At 39.3% G+C, this 26498-nt stretch overlaps 1 protein-coding gene across 1 annotated transcript in view; it reads right to left on the bottom strand.

The window, feature by feature from the left end:
- Positions 1 to 533: 533 nt before the first annotated feature.
- LOC121382074 (heparan-alpha-glucosaminide N-acetyltransferase-like) overlaps positions 534 to 26498 on the bottom strand; it is a 58209-nt gene continuing 32244 nt past the window's right edge. The window contains exons 7-17 of the mRNA XM_041511553.1: positions 26260 to 26381; positions 25473 to 25580; positions 22670 to 22818; positions 14864 to 14976; positions 10591 to 10712; positions 8011 to 8137; positions 7052 to 7138; positions 5714 to 5788; positions 2150 to 2220; positions 1539 to 1651; positions 534 to 949 (exon numbers count right to left, since the gene is read on the bottom strand). Of these exons, the coding sequence (XP_041367487.1) occupies positions 774 to 949; positions 1539 to 1651; positions 2150 to 2220; positions 5714 to 5788; positions 7052 to 7138; positions 8011 to 8137; positions 10591 to 10712; positions 14864 to 14976; positions 22670 to 22818; positions 25473 to 25580; positions 26260 to 26381 (1263 nt within the window). The 3' untranslated portion in view covers positions 534 to 773. The remainder of the gene's footprint in view (positions 950 to 1538; positions 1652 to 2149; positions 2221 to 5713; positions 5789 to 7051; positions 7139 to 8010; positions 8138 to 10590; positions 10713 to 14863; positions 14977 to 22669; positions 22819 to 25472; positions 25581 to 26259; positions 26382 to 26498) is intronic.

The raw sequence follows: 26498 nt of genomic DNA on the forward strand, positions 1-26498 counted from the left end.
AACTTAGCATAATGACCTTCGACCCCCAAAATTGCATCTAAGAAAACAAAAACGTAAATGTTTAATGTTCTGTTCATTATATTCAGTGCCGAATTTTTCAAGACACTCCTCTTGAATCAGCTGTTGGCGTCCATGTTTGTTGGAAGCCACAATTTATTAGACATGGGTCAATAACACAAACCTTATTGTATTTAAGACCGTAAACGTGTACTAGACGAAGTTCAATGGAAATCCAGTGAACGAAATGAACGCGTGCAGCAATAAATGACTACATATATCTGTGAAAACTGTGATGATACCATGTTTCCGCCAGGCACAGGTTTTATATTTATATCAAGCTCTTTATTAATACTGATGTTAATCTAAAAACATTGTCTTTATTATTATTTACATGTATTTTCCAGGGGTTTTTTTGTTTTTTTTATTAGCGCAGCCAGAATTTTATATTAGATAGCTACCAACATGGGGGGCACCCCCAGTTTCTATGGGTCATACTATGGGAAATATTCAAATTGGTGTTGGGGGGGGGGGGATGGTATTTGGGGGAGGGGGACATGGCTTGGGAGGGGGGGGGTGGCATGGCTCCGATGATCGAATGGCTATGCCAGTGGGTTTTTTTATTATTTCTTGTTAAATATATGTCTTTTATTTGTTTGGTCCATAATTTGAAGAAAAAAAACCTATTAAAGGTCCCAAATACAATTATTGTCATAAAACAATGCATTTTATCGGGTAGAATTATGTATATTTCTCCTTAGTGTTACGTTCATGTCCTAAAGGGCGACAAAGAATTTCTTCTTGAACATGATGTATGCGACGATACACCAGAAGCCGGCCCCCCACACGTCCTGTAGGAGGAGTTTCCAGTGAATCTCTTCAATCTGCCAGTTGATGGGCAACTCGCGCCAGAGGATATCGTGGCAGCAATAGATCACTATGGAGTTCATTCCTGGAATAAACAGTACTAACGTATTATCAAACTACATTTAAAACGGCTTTTACGTCAACATTTGGAGAAACATTTGGCTGGTTGTGAGGGGTGGAGTGAAAATATGATTTTTTGTTTTTTGCTTCATATGCATTTTACTCCATTGCCTTTCGATTTTAACAAAATCATCTTTCAGTCACTGATATTACCAATATGTATTTTGTCCACATGCTTTATATATATATATATATATATATATATATATATATATATATATATATATATATATATATATATATATATATATATATATATATATATATATATATATATATATATATATATATATATATGGCATTTCTATTGGAAAATTTTCAGAGAAATATCCAGTGCGACATTTATGCATCTCAGTATATATTATTAACAGATAGCTTGAAAGTACTTTGAGGAACCGAGTAACTGTTCCTGTGTTAGCCACTTGAATCTTACTGGCATTATAATGCATTTATTCTACAATATTTTATATCAGCCGTTTATTAAATAAATTATTCTACAAAAGTAAGTGGGTAAAATGTATAAGAACTTCAGTGGCTCTGCCCGAACTACTTACCTGGGTATATAAAGGGTGCTCCAGACCACCAATCCAGAATGTCGATAAACACATACATAATAGCGAGCAGAATGAAAGCAAAACAGCCAGTCGTTAACACAAAGGACACAGACCTAAGTATAAATAAATATCACAGCTATTATGAATACAAGAATACAACAGCAAGAAATGGGACATTAAAAACAAAGGATTTTGCACTATCGCATAAAACACAGTAAGCATTCATTAACTAAGTGTTGAACATTGAAAGAAATGTTAAGTAATCTTGGTGGAAGGAAATCAGTTGTGTCCAAAATAGAAATTGCTCTCCATTGCAATCTTAAATATATAAAATTAACTTAAGTGGATTTTTAAATAATGCATAACATATATAACGGCTGTAGATATTTGTTTCTAAAACGTATACATCGAGTACAAACTCAAATACAAAGGTGTTGGGAAGTAACTTGTGTGAACCAACCACAGACATGCTTAACGTGACGAGCCGACCAATAATCATCAACATTTGGTTTGTCAGATCCGAATCGTATACATTTTAAAACGTGTTTCCATTTGCTATGGCAGGGCAGTGTAGACACGATATCGAAACCCATCCTTGGGAAACAACTCACCACAGGTTTTTATTGAGAGGTATCCAGCCATCATTCTGACTTCCTTTACACAGCACTGCAGCAATGGACCCCTGACAAAACAAAATGTTCACATTCAGTAGACTTGAATTCGGAACGCCAAAACCGTTATTCATGATCAAGACTGTATCTCTGCACAACGCAGAGTCGAACGGGCATTTGGCAAAATAGTGGTTGATTCCATGAATCTCTATCTAGTGCCTCGTCTATAGAGGACAGACACTCCCGAAGAGACCCATGTGGACGATACACCATTAGCATTCATACTGATATAATGTGATTTTTTTCGTAGACTTAAATTATTCGTGGGTTTTCTAAAATAAATCCTCTCATTTTATTGACTAAATAAATTCCTGGTTCGAAAAGGTAGTATCATAAATTCGTATAAATGTATTATATTTTGTTTGTTTTCTTAAATCCGTTGTTTTATGTTATCACACAGCGATATTCAACAAGATGAAGTTTGATTTATAGACATCTAATTAGCACCGTTATGGTTATGACCTAGCGTTTACATCTGAACAGGTATTGGTGAATTCAGTTGGGAGGTCATAGGGGTCCCGTGACCCCTCCCTCTGCCCGTTTAAAGTGCCCCTTTTAAAAAACATGTTTGTTTTATAAATTCATCATCCACAATACACAACAGTAAATTGCTCGGAAAACGTGTCTCTGAGCATCTATATTTTATACACTTCCGGGGAGCATGCCCCCAAACCCCCATCTATATTTTATACACTTCCGGGGAGCATGCCCCCAAACCCCCATCTATATTTTATACACTTCTGGGGAGCATGCCCCCCAAACCCCCATCTATATTTTATACACTTCTGGAGAGCATGCCCCCAAACCCCAATCTATATTTTATACACTTCTGGGGAGCATGCCCCCAAACCCCCATCTATATTTTATACACTTCTGGGGAGCATGCCCCCAAACCCCCATCTATATTTTATACACTTCCGGGGAGCATGCCCCCAAACCCCCATCTATATTTTATACACTTCTGGGGAGCATGCCCCCAAACCCCCATCTATATTTTATACACTTCCGGGGAGCATGCCCCCAAACCCCCATCTATATTTTATACACTTCCGGGGAGCATGCCCCCAAACCCCCATCTATATTTTATACACTTCCGGGGAGCATGCCCCCAAACCCCCATCTATATTTTATACACTTCCGGGGAGCATGCCCCCAAACCCCCATCTATATTTTATACACTTCCGGGGAGCATGCCCCCAAACCCCCATCTATATTTTATACACTTCCGGGGAGCATGCCCCCAAACCCCCATCTATATTTTATACACTTCCGGGGAGCATGCCCCCAAATCCCCATCTATATTTTATACACTTCCGGGGAGCATGCCCCCAAACCCCCATCTATATTTTATACACTTCTGGGGAGCATGCCCCCAAACCCCCATCTATATTTTATACACTTCCGGGGAGCATGCCCCCAAACTCCCATCTATATTTTATACACTTCCGGGGAGCATGCCCCAAACCCCCATCTATATTTTATACACTTCCGGGGAGCATGCCCCCAAACCCCCTTCTATATTTTATACACTTCCGGGGAGCATGCCCCCAAACCCCCATCTATATTTTATACACTTCTGGGGAGCATGCCCCCAAACCCCCTTCTATATTTTATACACTTCCGGGGAGCATGCCCCCAAATCCCCATCTATATTTTATACACTTCCGGGGAGCATGCCCCCCAAACCCCCTTCTATATTTTATACACTTCCGGGGAGCATGCCCCCAAACCCCCATCTATATTTTATACACTTCCGGGGAGCATGCCCCCCAAACCCCCATCTATATTTTATACACTTCTGGGGAGCATGCCCCCCAAACCCCCTTCTATATTGTATACACTTCCGGGAAGCATGCCCCCAAACCCCCATCTATATTTTATACACTTCCGGGGAGCATGCCCCCAAACCCCCATCTATATTTTATACACTTCCGGGGAGCATGCCCCCAAACCCCCATCTATATTTTATACACTTCCGGGGAGCATGCCCCCAAACCCCCATCTATATTTTATACACTTCCGGGGAGCATGCCCCCAAACTCCCATCTATATTTTATACACTTCCGGGGAGCATGCCCCCAAACCCCCATCTATATTTTATACACTTCTGGGGAGCATGCCCCCCAAACCCCCATCTATATTTTATACACTTCTGGGGAGCATGCCCCCCAAACCCCCTTCTATATTGTATACACTTCCGGGAAGCATGCCCCCAAACCCCCATCTATATTTTATACACTTCCGGGGAGCATGCCCCCAAACCCCCATCTATATTTTATACACTTCCGGGGAGCATGCCCCCAAACCCCCATCTATATTTTATACACTTCCGGGGAGCATGCCCCCAAACTCCCATCTATATTTTATACACTTCCGGGGAGCATGCCCCCAAACCCCCATCTATATTTTATACACTTCCGGGGAGCATGCCCCCAAACCCCCATCTATATTTTATACACTTCCGGGGAGCATGCCCCCAAACCCCCATCTATATTTTATACACTTCCGGGGAGCATGCCCCCAAACCCCCATCTATATTTTATACACTTCTGGGGAGCATGCCCCCAAACCCCCATCTATATTTTATACACTTCCGGGGAGCATGCCCCCAAACTCCCATCTATATTTTATACACTTCCGGGGAGCATGCCCCAAACCCCCATCTATATTTTATACACTTCCGGGGAGCATGCCCCCAAACCCCCTTCTATATTTTATACACTTCCGGGGAGCATGCCCCCAAACCCCCATCTATATTTTATACACTTCTGGGGAGCATGCCCCCCAAACCCCCTTCTATATTTTATACACTTCCGGGGAGCATGCCCCCAAATCCCCATCTATATTTTATACACTTCCGGGGAGCATGCCCCCCAAACCCCCTTCTATATTTTATACACTTCCGGGGAGCATGCCCCCAAACCCCCATCTATATTTTATACACTTCCGGGGAGCATGCCCCCCAAACCCCCATCTATATTTTATACACTTCCGGGGAGCATGCCCCCAAACCCCCTTCTATATTGTATACACTTCCGGGGAGCATGCCCCCAAACCCCCATCTATATTTTATACACTTCCGGGGAGCATGCCCAAACCCCCTTACAGATCTTTGGCAGCTCAAGTCATTTGCTTTCGGCAAGCTCACACTGCACGTTTTAGAATTGTGTTACCCCCGTTTACAAACTCCTTGATGTTCCTCAAGAACCGTCCATTCCATTTAACACTACGGAGACCGATTTTAACCTGCAACGTTTAGGTTAACTCTGTAGAAGCGCCTCAAATAAGTTCTAATTCAAAAATAAATATATATTTCTTTTTAATCCTTGTTGTATTTTTTTTTAAAGAATATGTGAGAAATAGAATTCTGCACTAAAATCCGCAACATAGCATTGATTTTACAATAATTTGTTTAAAGACGTACCCTACTGACATTCGCTCGTTAGGTACATTTTGAAACGTGTTGTAACATAAAGTATATCTAATGGTCACTGGCATACATACCGTTATTGCTGCCCATATTAGCCAGCGAATGATTCTTCCTTTATGGTCCTCGTATAGTAGGATGATGCGTCCACTCTGAAAAAAAGGGGAAAAAAGGAATAATATTTTAATAAATAACTCGGCATCCACTAGGGGGATTTGAACCACCGACCATTAAGATACGTGTTCCAACGTGGTCTAGATATCGTAAAGAGAGCTAACTTTATTTATTTGTTGATATTTCATCCCTATGGATATTTTAGAGAGGTTTCTCAATCACACCTTTACTGTTACGGATAATCATAATGGGAGGAATGTGCACGCCTGTTTACTACAAATATTTACACATGCGTTTAAGAAAAAACAGTCTTCGTAAATTCGGCCCAATACCATTCGGTAACGATACAAATCGTTTGGCCAGTTTCGAACATCGGCACGGTTAGTGACTTCATGATGCCGGCATTCTCAGAAGTGTTATTCATTTATTATTTATAATAATAGTAACTATTATTATTATTATTATTATTATTATTATTATTATTATATTTATATTATATTATTATTATTATTATTATTATTATTATTATTATTACATTGTATTTAGCCACGAAATGTATTACATGTAGTAGGCGTTTTAATCGAAAAGAGCGGGAAGCCAAGTGCTGTGACGCCACCAACTACACTCAAAATGGTGGCCTGTCACTATCCGTAACACTAACGGTGTTGTTACGAAAGTTATCTAGTTTATAATATAGAGATACCGGCAAGTGGTTGAAGTATGTGATGATGTTTCATTGATGTATATGTGACATGGAAATGTACCGGCCTCGGTGGCGTAGTGGTTAAGCCATCGGACTACAGGCTGGTAGGTACAGGGTTCGCAGCCCGGTACCGGCTCCAACCCAGAGCGAGTTCTTAAGGGCTCAATGGGTAGGTGTAAGGCCACTACACCCTCTTCTCTCTCACTAACCACTAACAAACTAACAACTAACCCACTGTCCTGGACAGGCAGCCCAGATAGCTGAGGTGTGTGCCCAGGACAGCGTGCTTGAACCTTAATTGGATATAAGCACGAAAATAAGTTGAAATCAAATCATGGAAATGTGAGACAGAGATGTGAGACAGAAATGTGAGACAGATATGGATGATGGAGGTATACGATGGACATCTGCAATAGACGCCAGGACCCCGTTTTACGAAGCGACCTTAGCACTAAAATTATCTTAAGTGCATAACTGCCTAATGAACTTACGATAATCTTAAGGTTAGGATCGCTTCACAAAACGGGATCCTGATAGATATAATTTTGTGATGGAGATGAAGAGCTACACTGTTGAAAGTTTTAAAATAAACACTTGCCTGGAGTCCTAGAAAACACATGAAGACCGATGTCAAAATGCCAAGAAGTCCTTCTGGATCATAAGGCACGGATGTGTTGTAGGTATCCTGGAAATGACATTGGTGTGACATATTATATTATTACAGAAATCACAATAGCATACTGATTCAAGTGTGGTGTTTGGTTTGTTAATATATGTGTGACGTTTGGTTTATTGATATAGGGACTATATTAGACAATGATTTGTTGGTAAGATGATCATTATTATGATGTAAAGACTTAGATTGATGTAGTTTAAGCCGTATTAAGATAGTTTTATCAAAATATTTTTCAAACATTTTTATTTTCAGGATATTGGGAATACCATACGTCGAGAAAATATGTTTTGGGCCACCCCCGAAAAAACCTCCCCAAAACACCCGAACAAAAGCAAACAAAAAAACAACAAACAAACAAAAGAAACAACCACAACACCCTCTCCCCCCCCCCCCCCCCCCCAACAAAAAAAATAAAATAAAAATAAAATAATAAAAATAAAAATAAATAAATACAAAATAAAAATTAAAGTCCCCACAAAAACCCACCGGGGGCATGCTGGGATGAACATCCAGGATTTATTTTCATTATGACCATGAAAAGGTACATGTATGCGAGTACAAGACATCACTTGATCGTCTACCAAAACTGTATTGTAAAACTTGTGGTGGTTTGTTTGTTTGTTTGTTTTGGGTTTTTTTTTGCATGCAATAAATATATTTACTAATATTAGTGTCAGACTGTCAACTGTCACTACGAAGTTGGCTAACTCGCCGGTTGCGTTGTAATTTCCCCAACTCCCGACTTATAACGGGTGCGCTCAGACTAACAATTAATGGGTTATAACTTATACAACCATAATCGATATGTAAGAGCGCTCGAACTAGAAGTCGTGACAGTAGAACGTTGAGTCTAGCACTGTCACGGCAAACTGAAGACCTACCATTGGTGTTGGAAACTGGTACAGGTGGTCGTTGCCAAGGATGATCTCATCAATATACCTCGCAGCGCCACCAGTGCAGTTAGAGTACTGTCCCCTTTGACTGATGCCTCCAGGTCCCGTGTAGCCACTACCAATTAAATGAGCCACAAAACACAATATTAATAATACAGCTATGGTAAAAACTCTCACCTATCTATTAATACGTTAATGAATAATCACACTGAATGGATGTTTTCAAAAGAAAAGGACAATGGAGGCCGAAATAGATACATTTTTATAGAAAGCAGAAAAAACGAAGAATTGAGTCATCTGACACCAGTCATGACTCGTGTAAAAATATATATTGCCTCGCTGTAACCAACATAGATATACATGAATAAAATACAAAGTTATTGTCTTTCTCTTGGAAGTCACGTTGTATTATGTATGTGTACACGTGAATACGTATCTCAAGAATAGACGTTATAATAATAATAATAATTTTAAAAAAGAAGGAAAAAAAAAACCTAAAAAAAAACACATAAAAAAGGCCAAACAAACAAACCAAAAAACCAAAAAAAAAAAAAACTAAAATAATAAAACCCCCACCCCAACTCAACATAAACCAACAAATAAATAATTACGTAAAATAAAAAAGCCAAAACAGAGCAAAAAAACACAACAAAAATCCCCACCAAAACAAAATAAATAAACAAAAACCTACGGACAGTGCCATTAAATTTCGTAATAATTGTGTTAAACAGTTAACCATGTATTAAAAGATAAACACAAATGAAGATATACTACATGTATTGTTTTTTGTATATAATTGGCTAACGATACATCGAATGGCAATATCCACCAAACAACTTTAGCCTGACCACTAAAAAAAACAAAAACGCTTTTAAAATATTTATCTCCTTGATTTTCGATATAAACATACACAAAACACAAACGTGTACGCGCTCATAAAACACGGATTCACATATACAAATAGTATGGTCTTTATAGCCAAAATGGTAGTTTTGTGTAAATATTCCTTGAACTCTGTCTACTGCAAACATACTATTGCGCTTACGCTAAAAGATTCGTTGTTTTATTTAACTGTGATGGCCATACTACAGACTAATCTGCCTTTTAGGCTAGGACATATCTTTATGGTAAATAACTCGTCTGATGCGTGGTCGGTCTGGGATCGATCCACCTCGGTGGGTCCACTGGGCTATTTCTCGATCCAGCCACTGCACCACGGCTGGTATATCAAAGGCCGTGGTATGTGTTATCCTGTCTGTGGGATGTTGCATATAAAGATCCCTTGCTACTAATGGAAAAAATTTAGCGGGTTTCCTCTCTAAGACTATTTGTCACAATTACCAAAATTTTGACATCCAATAGCCGATGATTAATAAATTAATGTGCTCTAGCTGTTTCGTTAAACAAAACAAACCAACTTTAACCCAATGGTAAATCACTCGTCTGGTGCGCGGTTGGTCAGGAATCGTTCCCCGTCGATGGGTCCATTGGATTATTTCTCGTTCCTGCCAGTGCACCACGACTGGTATATACCAAAGGCTGTGGTATGTTCTACCATGTCTGTTGAAAATGTAGCGGGTTTCATCTCTAACACTATATGTCGAAATTACCAAATGTTTGAAGCCAAGAGCCGATAAGTAATAAATCAATGTGATCTAGTGGAGTCGTTAAACAAAACCAACTTTAACTTTTTCTAGGCTAGGATGTTCACATTAACAGAATGAGCAATCTCATTTTATGAGACAAGTGACATGATTTTCACTGATATACTGCGGGTTTCAATCAAATAGTTTAGGAGATATTTGACGACAATGTTTGTCTGGTTTTTTTTAATGGGCGTGGTCTGCTCGTTGTCAATGGCGATGCCCACGGAAACCTACATACTGAAACCCATCATGTAAATACGTATGCGCAAAATCTGTGATGGTGTGATAGAGACTTGTCACTAACCAACATTGGTTGATTTCACATGGAGGACCCATAACAGTTTTGTGCAGATACCCATTGAACTCTGTCTACTACACACATACTATTGTGCATAGCTAACAGATTCATTGTATTTATTTAAAGGGGCATTCCTGAGTTTGCTGCATTGCCAGATGTTTCCGACTAATAAAATATTTCTACGATTAAACTTACATATTAAATATATTTTCTTGTTTAGAATATCATTGTCTGTATATTCAATGTGTTTCTGGTCGTCTTAATATTTGTAACAATCTTTTTTAGGAAATAAAATGAAATTTAACCTAGTACAAATATTAGAACGATCAGAAACACGTGTAATATACAGCCACTAATATTTTATGCAGAAAAATATATTTGATATGTAATTACAATCGTTAAAAAGTCTCTGTTAGTCGATAACATCTTAAAAATTGCAGCAAACTCAGGAATGTCCCTTCAACTGTTGGATAACGGGTCCAATCCTTTTGTACATATACATTACATGCAATAAAATGTGTTTTCAATCAAATTTCACTGTGATGTGCATATTAAAGACTGATTATTAACGGAAGCGGAAAGGTAATTTTGTGAGATGGGTATTGTCACGTGACAAGTACCTACGTTGGGCATCCCGGGATAGGCAAGCCGTACGTTAGTCCGACATAGGTTGCCAGAAACGCCAGGTTTATAATCCACTGGGGTGTATTCAGAATAATGTCTCGAACTGGCGCCCACTTTGTATCCTACAAACAAAAATTTAAAAAAAATGAAAAGACAAAAATATTAAATAGAACTAGTAATAAGTGTTTGTTATAAAACATGCACGTGACATTGTTTTATTTAACATAATTTACATAAGCATGTAGCACGCAACAATTTCTTCTCTCTCTCTCTCTCTCTCTCTCTCTCTCTCTCTCTCTCTCTCTCTCTCTCTCTCTCTCTCTCTGTCTCATACACACGCACACACATGCTCACGCACCCGCAAACGCGCATACACATGTGGGATGGGGACAAATCTAATCAAAGAAGAGGTACACTAAGGTGGTTCGATCCTACGAGGCAAGCACCTAGGGCGAGCGCTCTACCGACTGATGAGCTGGATCTCATTAGCACAAATCAAATATACATAGATAAACACACATGTACACATTCATATGCTTCGTTACACATTAAAAACTAGTATTTTCTTACACTGGGAAAGTAATACATGTACTTCCTCTGAAAATTTACAAGTAGCCACACTTTTACAATTCCTTAAAATCATGGTTTAGAACATTAGCATCGTCTGTGAACATGTTGTTAAAGTTCACGACATAACAGACAACATATCTTTTTGTAATTATAAACATCTTTCGTGTGTACATTTTTGCCAATTGTGTTATTGACGATTGCCAATTTTGCTGTTAATCATACAGTATAACAATTATGAACTACACATTTGATATTCCGTATAACATGGACATAAGGTATCCGATGTTTGTGCTTTTAACAAATTACTATTCTCTATACGATCCCAACCTCTCAGACTACAAGAGCACAACAAGTAGCCAGTGACACGATTTCACCGCCTGTCTTCACAAATGAAGTCGAATGAGTTGACTTATATCGATTTTTAAATGGATAATTAAGTAATAAACGCAGAATTTCGGAAAAACGGTCTCAGGTGGATCGTCTCGAGATATTACATCGGGTGCTCCTGTCAAGTGTAAACGTAAAAGTACACCACACAAAAATACATCCACGTTATATAGTACTTAATCCCGATTAATTATATACCTAAGTGGCCTCTTGTAGATTGAGGAAAAAGACCAAATGCTGAAAGCATAGTTAAGACTCAAATATTTCCATTTGTAAATAGTTAAATAACCTCTACAACGACAGAAACATCAGCAGCATATTCAACACCAACACACTGACAACAATAGGTCTGGCCAGACATGGATGCATCATCATCATCATCATCATCATCATCATCATCATCATCATCATCATTAACACAAACAACCACAACAATGTTGATACTCTTCGCGAATTCAAAGTTTTGTCTGGCTCAATCAATTTCAGTTGGCGATAGTGTCATCATGTTCTAACAACAGAACTATAAGTAATGTTTCAATACACCCAGGCAGTACATGTACAAAATGTGCAGCACCTGATATGTAATGTGTCTGGAATATATATACAATACTTCACATACGTTGTTTTCGCTTCCTATTTATTGCAAGAACTGGTGATTAACGTGCTCATATAGAGCACGCTGTTGTAGCGCACGCCTATCTTGGGCACAGGTACCGGCCTCGGCCGGTTTCTCTGTCCAAGGCAGGACAGGTTGGGGGAGGGTGGAGGAGGAACCTCCTGCGCTGGCAGGTGCAAGGGAGCTCCAGCAGCCAGACCGTGGTCGGTAGCAGATGGGGGGGGGGGGGGGGGGGAGGAGAGGGAACGAGTTTATGTGTCGCATGAATATATAACACGAGACAGCGTAGTGGTTGAGTGGTATGTTCTTTTGCAAATAAATAGGAAGCAAAAAACAACGTATGTGAAGTTTTATATTCATTACATACTTTCTTTTATATTTTTTAAAAACGGTTTTTAATTCAATGTGTTAACAACACTTTGTTAAATGTATGATCAAAACTCCTTTCATGGATGTACTTAACGTTAAGAATCATACTCTGCGGTAGCCTTGTGTAATGTTTCACATACGATGTGACGTCATTTAGGAGATCACCTGTAGCGGCGAGGTGGTCATCCGCCTGTACACCTTTAATTAGACGACATCACATCGAGAAGAAAAATGAATGGAAACTGGTGATCTCCATTGTAAAATATATTTTACATTCTTTTATTTTATTTTCTGTAAATTATATGTTTTATATTTAATGTAATATAAATAGCGAACTATTTTCATTCAAGAAATTCTCCGAAGTTCCTCTACCACATTTTGTCAAACGTGTCTGTAACTGAATGACGTCAATCGCTAGGAAGAGTCCATCATGAAGGTAACGAAATTGGAAGTAAATTTTAAAAACGAGTTATATTAAAAATACTATTGTATATTTGAACCAATTTTTATTTATATAGACGCCAAAACAACAACATAACGCTGTAAACTGAAAGCAATACCAATAAAACACTTTTAAAATGGAAGCACATAAATAAAATTCAAATACCATGCAATATGGAACGGTCTGAAATGTAAACTAGTAAAAAGTGTTTATCGATCAAACAGATTTGGATATATTCGTTCTTATTTATTGTGCTACGTTACTAATTCATATTTTTGTGTCATAATGGTTATGAATTTCAACTCTACAGCCTGTCATGTTAAAGGTAGGTGTCATTTGAGTAAGTTTGTTGATGTTGGATGCTGTGGGGTTTTTAGTAATATTTGTGTTTTGCCAGTTCGTTTGAAAACTTTGAGAGGCCATGATCGGGGAATGTTTTAATATTTGCGTTTTTATGTTGATAGCGTGAATTATCGGTGTCGTCTGCTGTCAGTGACTGTACATTTTCGATCAGCTGATTTCACTCAACAGGACGATTGTTAGTTGAAATTCTGCTTGAAGAGGCCGATGCAGCAAGCGTTGCTATATTGTCTGGAGAGTATTCTTCAGCGTCATTTTCTGGTCCGAATATTTCTTCCAATTCACCCAAATTAAACGGTCCGGCGTCTTCTATGTGTACTTCATCCGTATTTACAAACAGTGACACTTCACCGCGTATGAATACACGTAAACTACGTTACAGTAGGTACATTGACTTTCGGAGGTGGTATATCGTAGAATGAACCACTTGTAATCAGCCAGTCAAAATGCTTGATTTCTTACAGGTAGTACTAAACCAAATAACTTCCGGCTGGGTCAAAGTTCGAGGTGCACCCAACTTTTGATAGAGAAATGAACACCACAAGTCCTGTGATTGGTTATAAATGTGAGTGTGTTGGTTGTAAAAAATAATAGTTTCATCTGGGTAAAAAAGAAAAAGCATCTAGTACCAATGTGTCAAGTAGCCTTGTGTTTGAAACATGTATGGGGTACCTGTAAAAAAAAGTACTCGAATTTTGTGCGGAACTAGGGTAGTTATAGACGCTACACGTTATCTCAGAAATGAGCAGCTTGACCCCCAATTTTTCCGATTCACTTTAAGTGTGAGGGGTGGTAGTATTTATATCCGTGGCGTTTATGTCGATTGATACGCTACAGGTAGGAGTTTTAGCCACATATGTTACTATTGTCGTCTATGGGATTTGATTTGGTAGTATACATCCTACAGGTATTTTACAATTGTAAATTATATATGATTTCAGTAAATAAAAGGCGCTAACTGCAGTAAAAAGGAAAAGGGAATTCCCCATTTAAAAGTGCATGTCCATATCGCACATATGTGCGATACAAAATAAATTTATTACACGGTTTCAAAATGTATTTATCACTATAGTAAGATTGAATAGGTATGTAACAAAACGGGGTATCACACGACTACAGAATGTTGAGTTTTAGACTATACCATGATATATTCATCATCAAATACACGTGAATGTTAAAACTTAAAAACTATGATCATAGTCTACAGTTATGAATTGAAAAGGAAATATTAGAATGCAATACTTGATGTTTTTAATATGCATGATACTTGCGACTGTGACCGTGACGAATTGTTTCAATGGATCGTACTGTGCTTCATTGTAAGGGATTATTTTGTTGGACCCAACCATTCTGTATATGACTATGGGGTACACAATTCCCTTATTGTTATTATTATTATTATTTTGTAAGTTCTCTATATCATGTTAGTTGACATTTTGTGTCTGAGTGTAGCAGTATTTTGTATCTGAGTGTAGCGGCATCGTTAAATGTGTTCATGACCTGTGAATATTATGTTAGCTGGTACCTACCTCGTGCGAGTCTTGTTTCCGGCCACACACCAGTTCCACCAGAGCCAGGATCATGTAGGTGACACCGAAACGCTGGAGGACTCCCATTATCCTCAGCTGTGTAAGGTCCACGGCTGTAAAACAAAACGAGAAGCCCAAGACTTACGATTTTCAAAAACAAGATACGTAAGAGAAAGGTTTTGAGTTCATATATGTGTAGGGCCGCAAAACATGTTTTGCGATATGACCAGCGCATAATCAACAAGTTATGCAGGAGGGTCTAGACTGTAGCAAGCGAAGAAGTGTCGGGGGGGGGGGGGGGGGGGGGGGGGGGGGATCATGTTTTACCGAACAATATATTAAAACAAATTATGGTTTTGGGCGAGGGTAGGGGAGGGTCGACTGATGGGACTAAGTAAGGGAATCATTTTATCATCAAATAAACGTTTCCTGTGCATACGCATGTTCAAGAAATCATGTAGGAGGGTTTGCACTAAGAGGTCGGGTCATGGTTTACCGAACAATATATTTTTTTTAAATGTTTTGAGCAGGGGTTGTGGGGAAGGGGTCGACTGATGGCACAGATTATAGGTAAGGGAATCACTTCATCGTCAAATAGACGTTTCCCGTGCATACGATTTTGTCGTTCAGATTCAGCACGTGTGGACATACCAAGTATTTATCAGTGCATGGTCGTCTACAGGTAAGTTACGTAAAGCAGACGTCACGTTCTAGCGAGAATGAATAATACATCAAATATGCTGCGTTTAAAATCTTTATTAGGCATTCACGTAGTTTTATATTGGCTTGTAAGTTAGTTCTTTTTATTATTACATCATCAAATCTTTAGGTACGTGCCCGTGCAGTAAATGCAACGAATTACACCCACAACGTGTAATTATTCACGGAAATAGCTTTAATTTCATCTCGAAACTTGTAATGCAATAACTGATAAAGAATAGTAGGTTTCTTGAGACTGGGGTTTTTCTAGTTGTTTTTTTGTGGGGGTCTTTGGAGGGGGGCGGGACGTAGCTCAGTGGTACAGCGCTCTTGTGATTCGCGGTCAGTCTAGGATCGATCCCCGTAGGTGAGCCCATTGGACTATTTCTCGTTCCCGCCAGTGCACCACGACTGGTATATCAAAGACCGTGGTATTTGCTATCCTGTCTGTGGGATGGTTGATATAAAAGATCCCTTGCTGCTAATCGAAAAGAGTAGCCCATCAAGTGGCGACAGCGGGTTTCATCTCTCAATATATGTTTGGTCCTTAACCAAATGTCTGATGCCATATATCAATAAATAAAATGTGCTGAGTGCGTCGTTAAATAAAACATTTCCTTCTTTCCCTGTTTGTTTGTTTGATGGTGAGGTCCATGCCTAAATCAAGGTTACTTGTTAGTGGTTTAGTGAAAGTGAAGAGCGTATAGTGGTCTTACGCCTACCCACTGAGTCGTTAAAACTCGCTCTGGGTAGGAGCCGGTACAGGGCTGACAACCCAGTACCTACCAAGCCTTATGTCCGATGGCTTAACCACGACACCATCGATGCCGGTACTTAACATACAACCTACTCCCCGTTTCGTGGGCGTTTATGTAAATGAGACTCAAAAGCCGTCTATTAGCCGATGCCGTCCGTAATCATCTAACAGAGCACAAAGCTAATGACAGAGAGACAAAGACAGACAGGTCGATCTGTATAGACTGAGCTGAATCCCAGAATCCATGAATCCATGAATCTCGCCTCGCCTTAAGGAATATAATAGAATAGATGTTTAAAAAAGTAAAGTTTGTTTTGTTTAACGACACCACTAGAGCACATTGATATATTAATCATCGGCTATTGGATGTCAAACATTTGGTAATTCTGACTTGTAGTCAATAGAGGAAACACGCTATATGTTCTTAATGCAGCAAGGGATCTTTTATATGCACTTACCCACAGACAGGAAAGCACATACCACGGCCTTTGACCAGTTGTGGTGCACTGGTAAGAACGGGGAAAAAACAATCAGTTGAACGAATCCACCTCAAGCGAGCGCTCAACCGACTGAGCTAAATCCCGCCCCAAAATAGATGTTTAACGACACCCCAGCACGAAAAATACATCGTCTATTGTGTGTCAAACTATGGTAAATACAAAACAAATAAAGTGATGATCAACATCAATATAAACATTCAGACTCAAATAAAAACAAAATGTAAAGAACTGTGCAACAAATACAAATATCACAGATTTGTACAATTAAAATTTAGAATAAAAGTCAGTATCACGTAGAAATTGTAATAAAACTTCTGAATGGAATTGAAAGGATTCCATCACATTTCTTTCACCAACTACATTTTTTCTAATTTTAACACTGACAGGCCTCACACCGAGGTGGAGGATCCTTCTTCAAGATAAGTGAATGGGTCAAGTGAATGCGAGCACGACACAAGACTATTCCATCCTTCCTGCACTGCCTGTAGGAGGACTGTCACTCTCTCAGGACTGGCTTGACAACATGGATCTTGTTCGCAACCACACCGTTCCAATCATTTTGCCAAGTCGAAGAGATATCTTGGTTGAAACTATGTTTGAAATCAGTATAGGACACATCAACCCTGGGTAGTCACTAATACCAGGACATTATATCATTAGATCTCCGTGGGTCTGCTGAAAGTAATCGACTCTATTTCCGGTACATTGGATCCACGTGTTTTGAAGACCAGGTGGTCTTTGATGCTCCGATTAGTTTCTGCTACACTGACGGAATGAGCTAACATTTAGTTGCAATCTAGCGGTGTGGACATAATTAATCCGTGAATTAGTACATGCGAAATGTTCAAAGGGCAACCAGCCTAACTGATTTAAAGGTCGAGCAGATAGTTTGGGGCTATAGTTTCTAATTAACGGGACTTCGATCTCACAGCGAAGATATTTTTTGTCCTAAGACGATTGCCGATAATGTTTTTTAACTAACAAAATGTTTGTTTGTTTTGTTTAACGAAACCACTAAAGCAAATTGATTATTAATCGTCGGCTATTGAATGCCAAACATTTGGTTATTCTGACATATAGTTTTAGAGAGGAAACCTGCTACATTTTGCCATTAGTAGCAAGGGATAATTTATATGCACCGTCTCGCAGACATGATAGCACATACCACAGCCATTGATATACCAGTCGTGGTGCTCTAGCTGGAAGCACAATGGGTACACCGACGGGAATCGATCCCAAACCGCCCACGCGTCAAGCGAGCGCTTTACCACTGGGCTACGTCCCGCCCCCTTTAACTAACACGGCCTTGAACATGTCATAGCAAACTGCGTCATGCACGGACTAAACGTTCGTTTTGATGTAGACTTTTGGTATACGTTAGGACTTCAACCTATGTCAAAGCAAACTGCGTAATGCACGGACTAAACGTTCGTTTTGATGTAGACTTTTGGTATACGTTAGGACTTCAACCTATGTCAAAGCAAACTGCGTAATGCACGGACTAAAGGTTCGCTTTGATGTAGACTGTTGGTATACATTAGGACTTCAACCTATGTCATAGCAAACTGCGTCATGCACGGACTAAAAGTTCGTTTTGATGTAGACTTTTGGTATACATTAGGACTTCAACCTATGTCATAGCAAACTGCGTCATGCACGGACTAAACGTTCGTTTTGATGTAGACTTTTTGTATACATTAGGAATTCAAACTATGTCAAAGCAAATTGCGTAATGCACGGACTAAACGTTCGCTTTGATGTAGACTCTTGGTAACACTAGGCCTTCAACCTATGTCATAGCAAACTGCGTAATGCACGGACTAAATGTTCGTTTTGATGTAGACTTTTGGTAACATTAGGACTTCAACCTATGTCATAGCAAACTGCGTCATGCACGGACTAAAGGTTCGTTTTGATGTAGACTTTTGGTATACGTTAGGACTTCAACCTATGTCAAAGCAAACTGCGTAATGCACGGACTAAAGGTTCGTTTTGATGTAGACTTTTGGTATACATTAGGAATTCAAACTATGTCAAAGCAAATTGCGTAATGCACGGACTAAACGTTCGCTTTGATGTAGACTCTTGGTAACACTAGGCCTTCAACCTATGTCATAGCAAACTGCGTAATGCACGGACTAAATGTTCGTTTTGATGTAGACTCTTGGTAACACTAGGCCTTCAACCTATGTCATAGCAAACTGCGTAATGCACGGACTAAATGTTCGTTTTGATGTAGACTTTTGGTAACATTAGGACTTCAACCTATGTCATAGCAAACTGCGTCATGCACGGACTAAAGGTTCGTTTTGATGTAGACTTTTGGTATACGTTAGGACTTCAACCTATGTCAAAGCAAACTGCGTAATGCACGGACTAAAGGTTCGTTTTGATGTAGACTTTTGGTATACATTAGGAATTCAAACTATGTCAAAGCAAATTGCGTAATGCACGGACTAAACGTTCGCTTTGATGTAGACTCTTGGTAACACTAGGCCTTCAACCTATGTCATAGCAAACTGCGTAATGCACGGACTAAATGTTCGTTTTGATGTAGACTTTTGGTAACATTAGGACTTCAACCTATGTCATAGCAAACTGCGTCATGCACGGACTAAACGTTCGTTTTGATGTAGACTTTTGGTATTCATTAGGACTTCAACCTATGTCATAGCAAACTGCGTCATGCACGGACTAAAGGTTCGTTTTGATGTAGACTTTTGGTATACATTAGGACTTCAACCTATGTCATAGCAAACTGCGTAATGCACGGACTAAAGGTTCGTTTTGATGTAGACTTTTGGTATACATTAGGACTTCAACCTATGTCATAGCAAACTGCGTCATGCACGGACTAAAAGTTCGTTTTGATGTAGACTTTTGGTATACATTAGAACTTCAACCTATGTCAAAGCAAATTGCGTCATGCACGGACTAAACGTTCGTTTTGATGTAGACTTTTGGTATACACTAGGACTTCAACCTATGCCATAGCCAATTGCGTAATGCACGAACTAAAGGTTCGCTTTGATGTAGACTTTCGGATGGCATAATGCACGGATGTAGACTTTAGAAGTTTGTTAGCGAATTCCATTAATTGATGAAGAAAAGCATTGGCACGTGCTAAAATGATTTCAAGGAATGGCCTGGTATTTCTAAAACAATTCGATCCAATTTATGTGGTCCTATACCGCATTATCAAAATAGCGATAGCGCACTCTCACACAACTACAGAAATACGTAGAAGGATTTAAAAGGATCGATGTCAACGTTTTAGCACACACACACACACACACACAGAGAGAGAGAGAGAGAGAGAGAGAGAGAGAGAGAGAGAGAGAGAGAGAGAGAGAGAGAGAGAGAGAGAGACACACACACACACACACACACATAACACATACACACACACACACACATACACACAATCTAACCATACGGTGTCTTTGATACACTCTTATTTTGTTGAATAACAACCATATAAAAACTATTCAGCACAAATGTATATTGGTATTACAAGTAAGCTACGTTTACCAGCACACGTATCCGGTCAGCAATAAGGCTGGTAGGTACTGGGTTTGTAGCACGGCACTGGCTCCTACCCACAGCGAGCTTTAATGATAGGTAGTGGCTTTGCACTCTTATACATACTCTAGACCAAGTACATGTTAATAAGACACCGAATATAAGTTTAATGAGTTAACGAGCCATTATACAAAAAAAAATTCCACTTTTGTCTGGAGTCTGATTTTCCACTCGCTGACAATGTAATATGGACTTGGCCTAATTTATGATTCCAATAAATCTAGACGTGTTTTGGTGTTCCAGATTGTGTTTAGTTTGTTTAACGACACACTAGAGCATATTGATTTATTAATCATCGGCTATTGGATGTCAAACATTTGGTAATTCTGACATATAGTCTTTGAGCGGAAACCCGCTACATTTTTTCAATTAGTAGAAAGGAATCTTTTATATGCACCATCCCACAGACAGGATACCACATACCACGGCCTTTGATATACCAGTTGTGGTGCATTGGCTGGCACGAGAATGGTGTGCCAGAAGACTGTAAATTGAGGAGGTTGGGGTAATTTGATATGCGTGCCTCTATCCACACATGGCCCAGGCACCTCAAGGCAAGGCCAGTGGCTGAGCATCGGATAGAGTGTTAATTCATTTAGGGTCAATTTTGAGTTAGTTTATAATGGGGGGGGGGGAGAGGGATTTTGTCGGCGTCAACCAAAACTAAAACTAAAATATATCAATTTTATAACTGTAAATTAATTCATTTATACTTATTTTAGTGCTTATATCCAATTTAGGTTCAAAAACTCTGTCCTGGAAAACACACCTCAGCTATATGGCCTGTCTGTGCGGGACAGAGGGTTAATGGCTAGTTGTTAATGGTTAATGAGAGAGATTTGAATTAAACCAACTCTGAGTGTGGCTGGAACCGGGGTGCGAACCCTGTACCTACCAGCCTTATGTCCGATGGCTTAACCACGACACCATGGAGGCCGGTGACTGTAAATATTAGTTAACACAGTATATACCAATGCACTTTTTAAACAAAATGGGTTAGGTTGTTGTTGTTGTTTTGTTTGTGTGTTTTTTTGTTGTGGTTGTTTAATTTAGTATCCACAGATCAGTGACAATTTCAGGATTAATATGGGTTAGACTGCATGTTAATTTTCTTTCAAGAATTCCGATATCATGACACAAAACAAAAGCAAAGGATGATGACACAAACATGCCATGATTACATGCCTCGTGGGTTAATTAAGTTCACAACCCGCGGCACAGGAGTGAAAGACAAAAGACAAAACTATTCATGATGGTTATTTATACTTCGTACGCATTGACCAACCATCACATCACTATTGATAATTACATATTCTAATTATACCCATAAAACGACGTAATAAGATTGCTAGAACCCATAACAATCCGAGAAATCAAACTCGTTTCATCAGTTATAATATTCATCCGCTCTTAAACCTCGTGAGAAAAACTTTATGACAGACACTGAATGGCTGTTTCGTGATATTTTATTGAGCTGAATTATTTTGATCTCACCGAATATTGTATTTCATCATCTGGGGTAAAATGCGACGAATTAAACCCGGTATCAGGCTGTATTTGAGATATGTCACCAGAACATCTATGTCATATCGTGCAACGATAATGAGTACTTTGTAACATCATTACAAGGGCGGGAAAGTGAGTATAGGAATAAGATAGGAATGCATTTGATTTCTTTTCAACTTCATTCCACTGTGGCTATATACAGTTAATGTTCAGATAGATAGACAGACACACAGACAGGCACATACACACACAACAACATATATATATATCTATATATATATATATATGGAGAGAGAGAGAGAGAGAGAGAGAGAGAGAGAGAGAGAGAGAGAGAGAGAGAGAGAGAGAGAGAGAGAGAGAGAGAGATATATATATATATATATATATATAAAGAGACAGACAGACAGACAGACAGACACATACATATAGATAGAGATAGATAGATAGATAGATAGATAGATAGATAGATAGAGAGAGAGAGAGAGGGGGGGGTGGAGATAGGGAGGGGTAGAGAGAGAGAGAGACATATAGACAGGCAGACAGGCAGACAGTCGTAGAAGTCGTTAGTTAGGCGAATTGGTCAACCCCGTCGTGCAAGTTGGTAGTCTAAGCCTAGTATTAGTTGTAACGTACGCCTGCAGTACATGAGCACTCAACATCATTCTTGATGCTTTTTTGTCTGTATTCAAACCAGTGCTCCATGATATATATATCAAAGGTCATATTATATTTATTAATGCGCACGTCTTGCACTCTACTTACGTCCCCAGCTTGTGTTGAGATATATTCCAAGTGCAAAGAGATATACGCTTCGTTTCATGATCTTAAAGAACATCTGACATGGTGTCATCCCCTGTTTGTGCATGCTCCGAAAAGAGAAATTCATCGATGTCCCCATTATGAAGATAAACCTGAAATTAAAACAGAGTGAGTTACGGTATAATTATCTCAAGAAGATATGTTATTTTTCAATTGTTCTCTTTTTTATCAGCAATCGATTCACCTTTAACAATAATAGTATAACTGTTATATGCGTTTGTTGTGAAGTGAATGACCTGAAAGTGTAAAGGTGCGTTTCCGTGGGAATTCGTTTTGTAACGAATTGTAATCGTCAGAAATAACACACAGTGAAGTCCGTATTAAGCAGCCACACAAAAGGAACGTCAAATGGTTTCTGCATAATAATATCCAGTTTGAATATGTTAGTTCAGTAATGTGGAAGATTAAAAAAGCTACCCCATGTGGGGTTTTAATAGAGGTGGTCACTTAAACAGAGGCGACTACATAATTTTTTTAATTTTTTATTTTTTTTTGTGGGGGGGTCTAATTATTAGTGCATTTTTAATATTTATATTTTAAGTGTCTCAATGGAACAAATCGTTTCCGCGTGTTGCACCGTTAAAGCGTGCCTTTATCGTACTTGCGCAAAGAAAGCTGTAATAATTGCGCAATGCGCTACACAAATATGAGAACTAAAATTGAAAAAGACAACCTTGATTCAAAGAAAAACATGATAAAAGAGAAGAACATATTAAAAACAAAGGTAAAGCTGAATATGAAATTGTACTTAATTGGCTTAAAGAAGTAAAATGAATATAATGTCAGGCTGTAATCCGCGAGTAGATAGTTTGTACTCGATCTCGCCCAAAGAAAACATGTTGGCCGAGTGATCGACCGGTCGACCATTACTCCCACCTCGCCCACCCATCCACCCACCCAATCCCTATTACACATAAATTCTTAATTTCACATACCCATCTACACCCACTTACTCGCCCAAACCCACCCACCTACATCCTCCCTCAGTCAATCAATCAGTCAGTCAGCCAGTCAGTCACTCAGTGAGTCAGTCAGTCAATCAGTCAGTCAGTCAGTCAGTCAATCACTCACTCAGTCAGCGAGCCAGTGAATGAATAATCAATTAGTCAAGACAAGACAAGACAAGACACGATTTTATACACTCAGGCCGTATTCTACGGCATATGAGGACATGTGTTCAATGGTAGGACATGGTTTACAGGAGCAAAACCAGTATAATTATAATATTGGTAGTAGTACACAGGGTTTGAAGTACGTTGTCAGAGGGGCATTGCGATTATTGTCTTAGAGGGGCATGGGATCAGGAGGGCACCACGACAGTCTGTCAGCCATCCAGCCAGCCGACCAGCGAGTATGTTAGTGAATCAATAACCAGTCAGTCAGCGAGTAAGTGAGTGAGTGAGTGATTAAGTGAGTAAGTGAGTGAATGAATGTTTAACGACAACCCAAAACCAAAAAACTACATCGGCTACCGGGTGTAAGCTACGGTAAATGTGAAAATGAAGTGATGATCAGATATCAGTATAAAATTGAAAGTTAAAGTAAAACGTAGTATAAAGAGGTCAGACCATGAAAACGGTGCATGGAGCTGTCGTAAACAAACCGATATTGCGACGAATGATCAACACAAAACGAAATATAATATTTAAGAAACATTTATCACAGATGCTTATAGAACTCGTTTTGAAATTTCCAAGAGAAACCCCCAAAACAACAACCTTGCTTTCCTCTCAAAGCGTGTATAGTGTTGTCACGGGTCTCAATTATAGTCGTAAAGAAAAACTTGATTTCAAGAACAGTCATCCTCACACTGTCACAGACACAACCACAAATCACTTACTGGTAACTAATAAAGCAAACATCCAGTTGAAAATGGTCCATCAAGATAAAGCCATGAGAACGTCGTCAACCCTGCACCATGATGAGCTACAGGATATCAGTGAATAGTGGGGGCGGGACGTAAGGGTCCATCAAGATAAACCCATGAGAACGTTGCCAACCCTGCACCATGATGAGCAACAGGATATCAGTGAATAGTGGGGGCGGGACGTAATGGTCCATCAAGATAAACCCATGAGAACGTTGCCAACCCTGCACCATGATGAGCAACAGGATATCAATGAATAGTGGGGGCGAGACAAAATGGTCCATCAAGATAAACCCATGAGAACGTTGCCAATCCTGCACCATGATGAGCAACAGGATATCAATGAATAGTGGGGGCGGGACAAAATGGTCCATCAAGATAAACCCATGAGAACGTTGCCAACCCTGCACCATGATGAGCAACAGGATATCAATGAATAGTGGGGGCGAGACGTAGCCCAATGGTAAAGCGTTCGCTTGATGTGCGGTCAGTCTAGGATCGATCGCCGTGAGTGGACCTATTCGGCTATTTCTCGTTCCAGCCAGTGCTCCACAACTGATGTAACAAAGGCAGTGGTATGTGCTATTAGGTCTGTGGGATGGTGCATATAAAAGATCCCTTGCTGCTAATCGAAAAGAGTAGCCCATGAAGTGGCGACAGCGGGTTTCCTCTCTCAATATCTGCGTGGTCTTTAACCGTGTGTCTGATGCCATATAACAATAAATAAAATGTGCTGAGTGCGCCGTTAAATAAAACGTTTCCTTCCTTCAATCAATCACTTACACATCCCCTAGTTTATTTCCATGCGTCCTTCCTTCCGTCCGTCCATATTTAGCGAACCTTGTTGTTTATGTAAACAAAATAAACGAGAATACCGACCATGGAAACACGAGGTCCGCCACAGTGAGCCCGTTCCAGGGTGGGTGCTCGAAGAACCAGTATCCACCGCCGCCATAGTTGACGAATATCATGACCACCAGACACAACCTGCAGAAACAGAAAACAACTAGCGTGAATTTCCGTTCACTTCTGCGTGCATCCCAATACAATATCTATGTCAGAAGATATTATGTGCAAAAGGTAGTACAATATCGAGAGGTTCACCTGGCTGTTCTTTTTAAAAAGTACAGTTGCTTGGTAACTAACAAGCCAAAATATTTAATTAAATATGGCCACAAAAAATGGAGTTATCTACCCCTAAGCCAGAACACCACCTCATTTCGTTTTAAGTGACAGCATACCACAATAATTAGTACGATTGTTGTCGTTTAGTAATTAAAAATAAGAAATACTTTCAAACTTCATGGTTTATTTAATTACCACGATCTTTTTTCCCAATTTCAGCATTCAAGCTATCTTTTTCCCAAATCACCTAATGTGATTTAACGTTGAATTTGGCGAATACATTAATTTTATTACCAATTACCCCAAAACTGATTTGAAAACCGTGTGTCGTCTGTATAACGTAAAACTTTGTTTTTAAAATTCTTTTTACTTGAATGTTAATTGAATTTAAATTACAATTTTTTTTTTCTCATCAAATTTACCAAATTGGTAATATTTTTTAGCGTCCAGCTCAAACCCTAATTCAATGCATTTACAACGTTCTTTACTGTGAATAGATGTCACAAAACAGTAATATATAGAACAAAAACTGTTACAGCACCCGCGAAAAGCATCCAGAGATCGCAAGCGTTTTTTCTTGGGAGGTTCCTTTTCGTTTTCCGGTGGGTGAGTCGGCGGACCCCCGTTCTCGACTTGAGCGTCAGGTTTGTCAGAGTTGACACTCTGAAAGAAATATAATAATATTCTGCTACTTCACGTCACACGAGTTCAGTACATGCTGACTAGAGTTAAAGTTTGTCTGTTTAACGACATCGCTAGAGTAAATTGATTTATTAATCA

Source organism: Gigantopelta aegis, chromosome 9 (assembly GCF_016097555.1).
Source record: "Gigantopelta aegis isolate Gae_Host chromosome 9, Gae_host_genome, whole genome shotgun sequence".
Classification (NCBI taxonomy): Eukaryota; Metazoa; Mollusca; class Gastropoda; order Neomphalida; family Peltospiridae; genus Gigantopelta; species Gigantopelta aegis.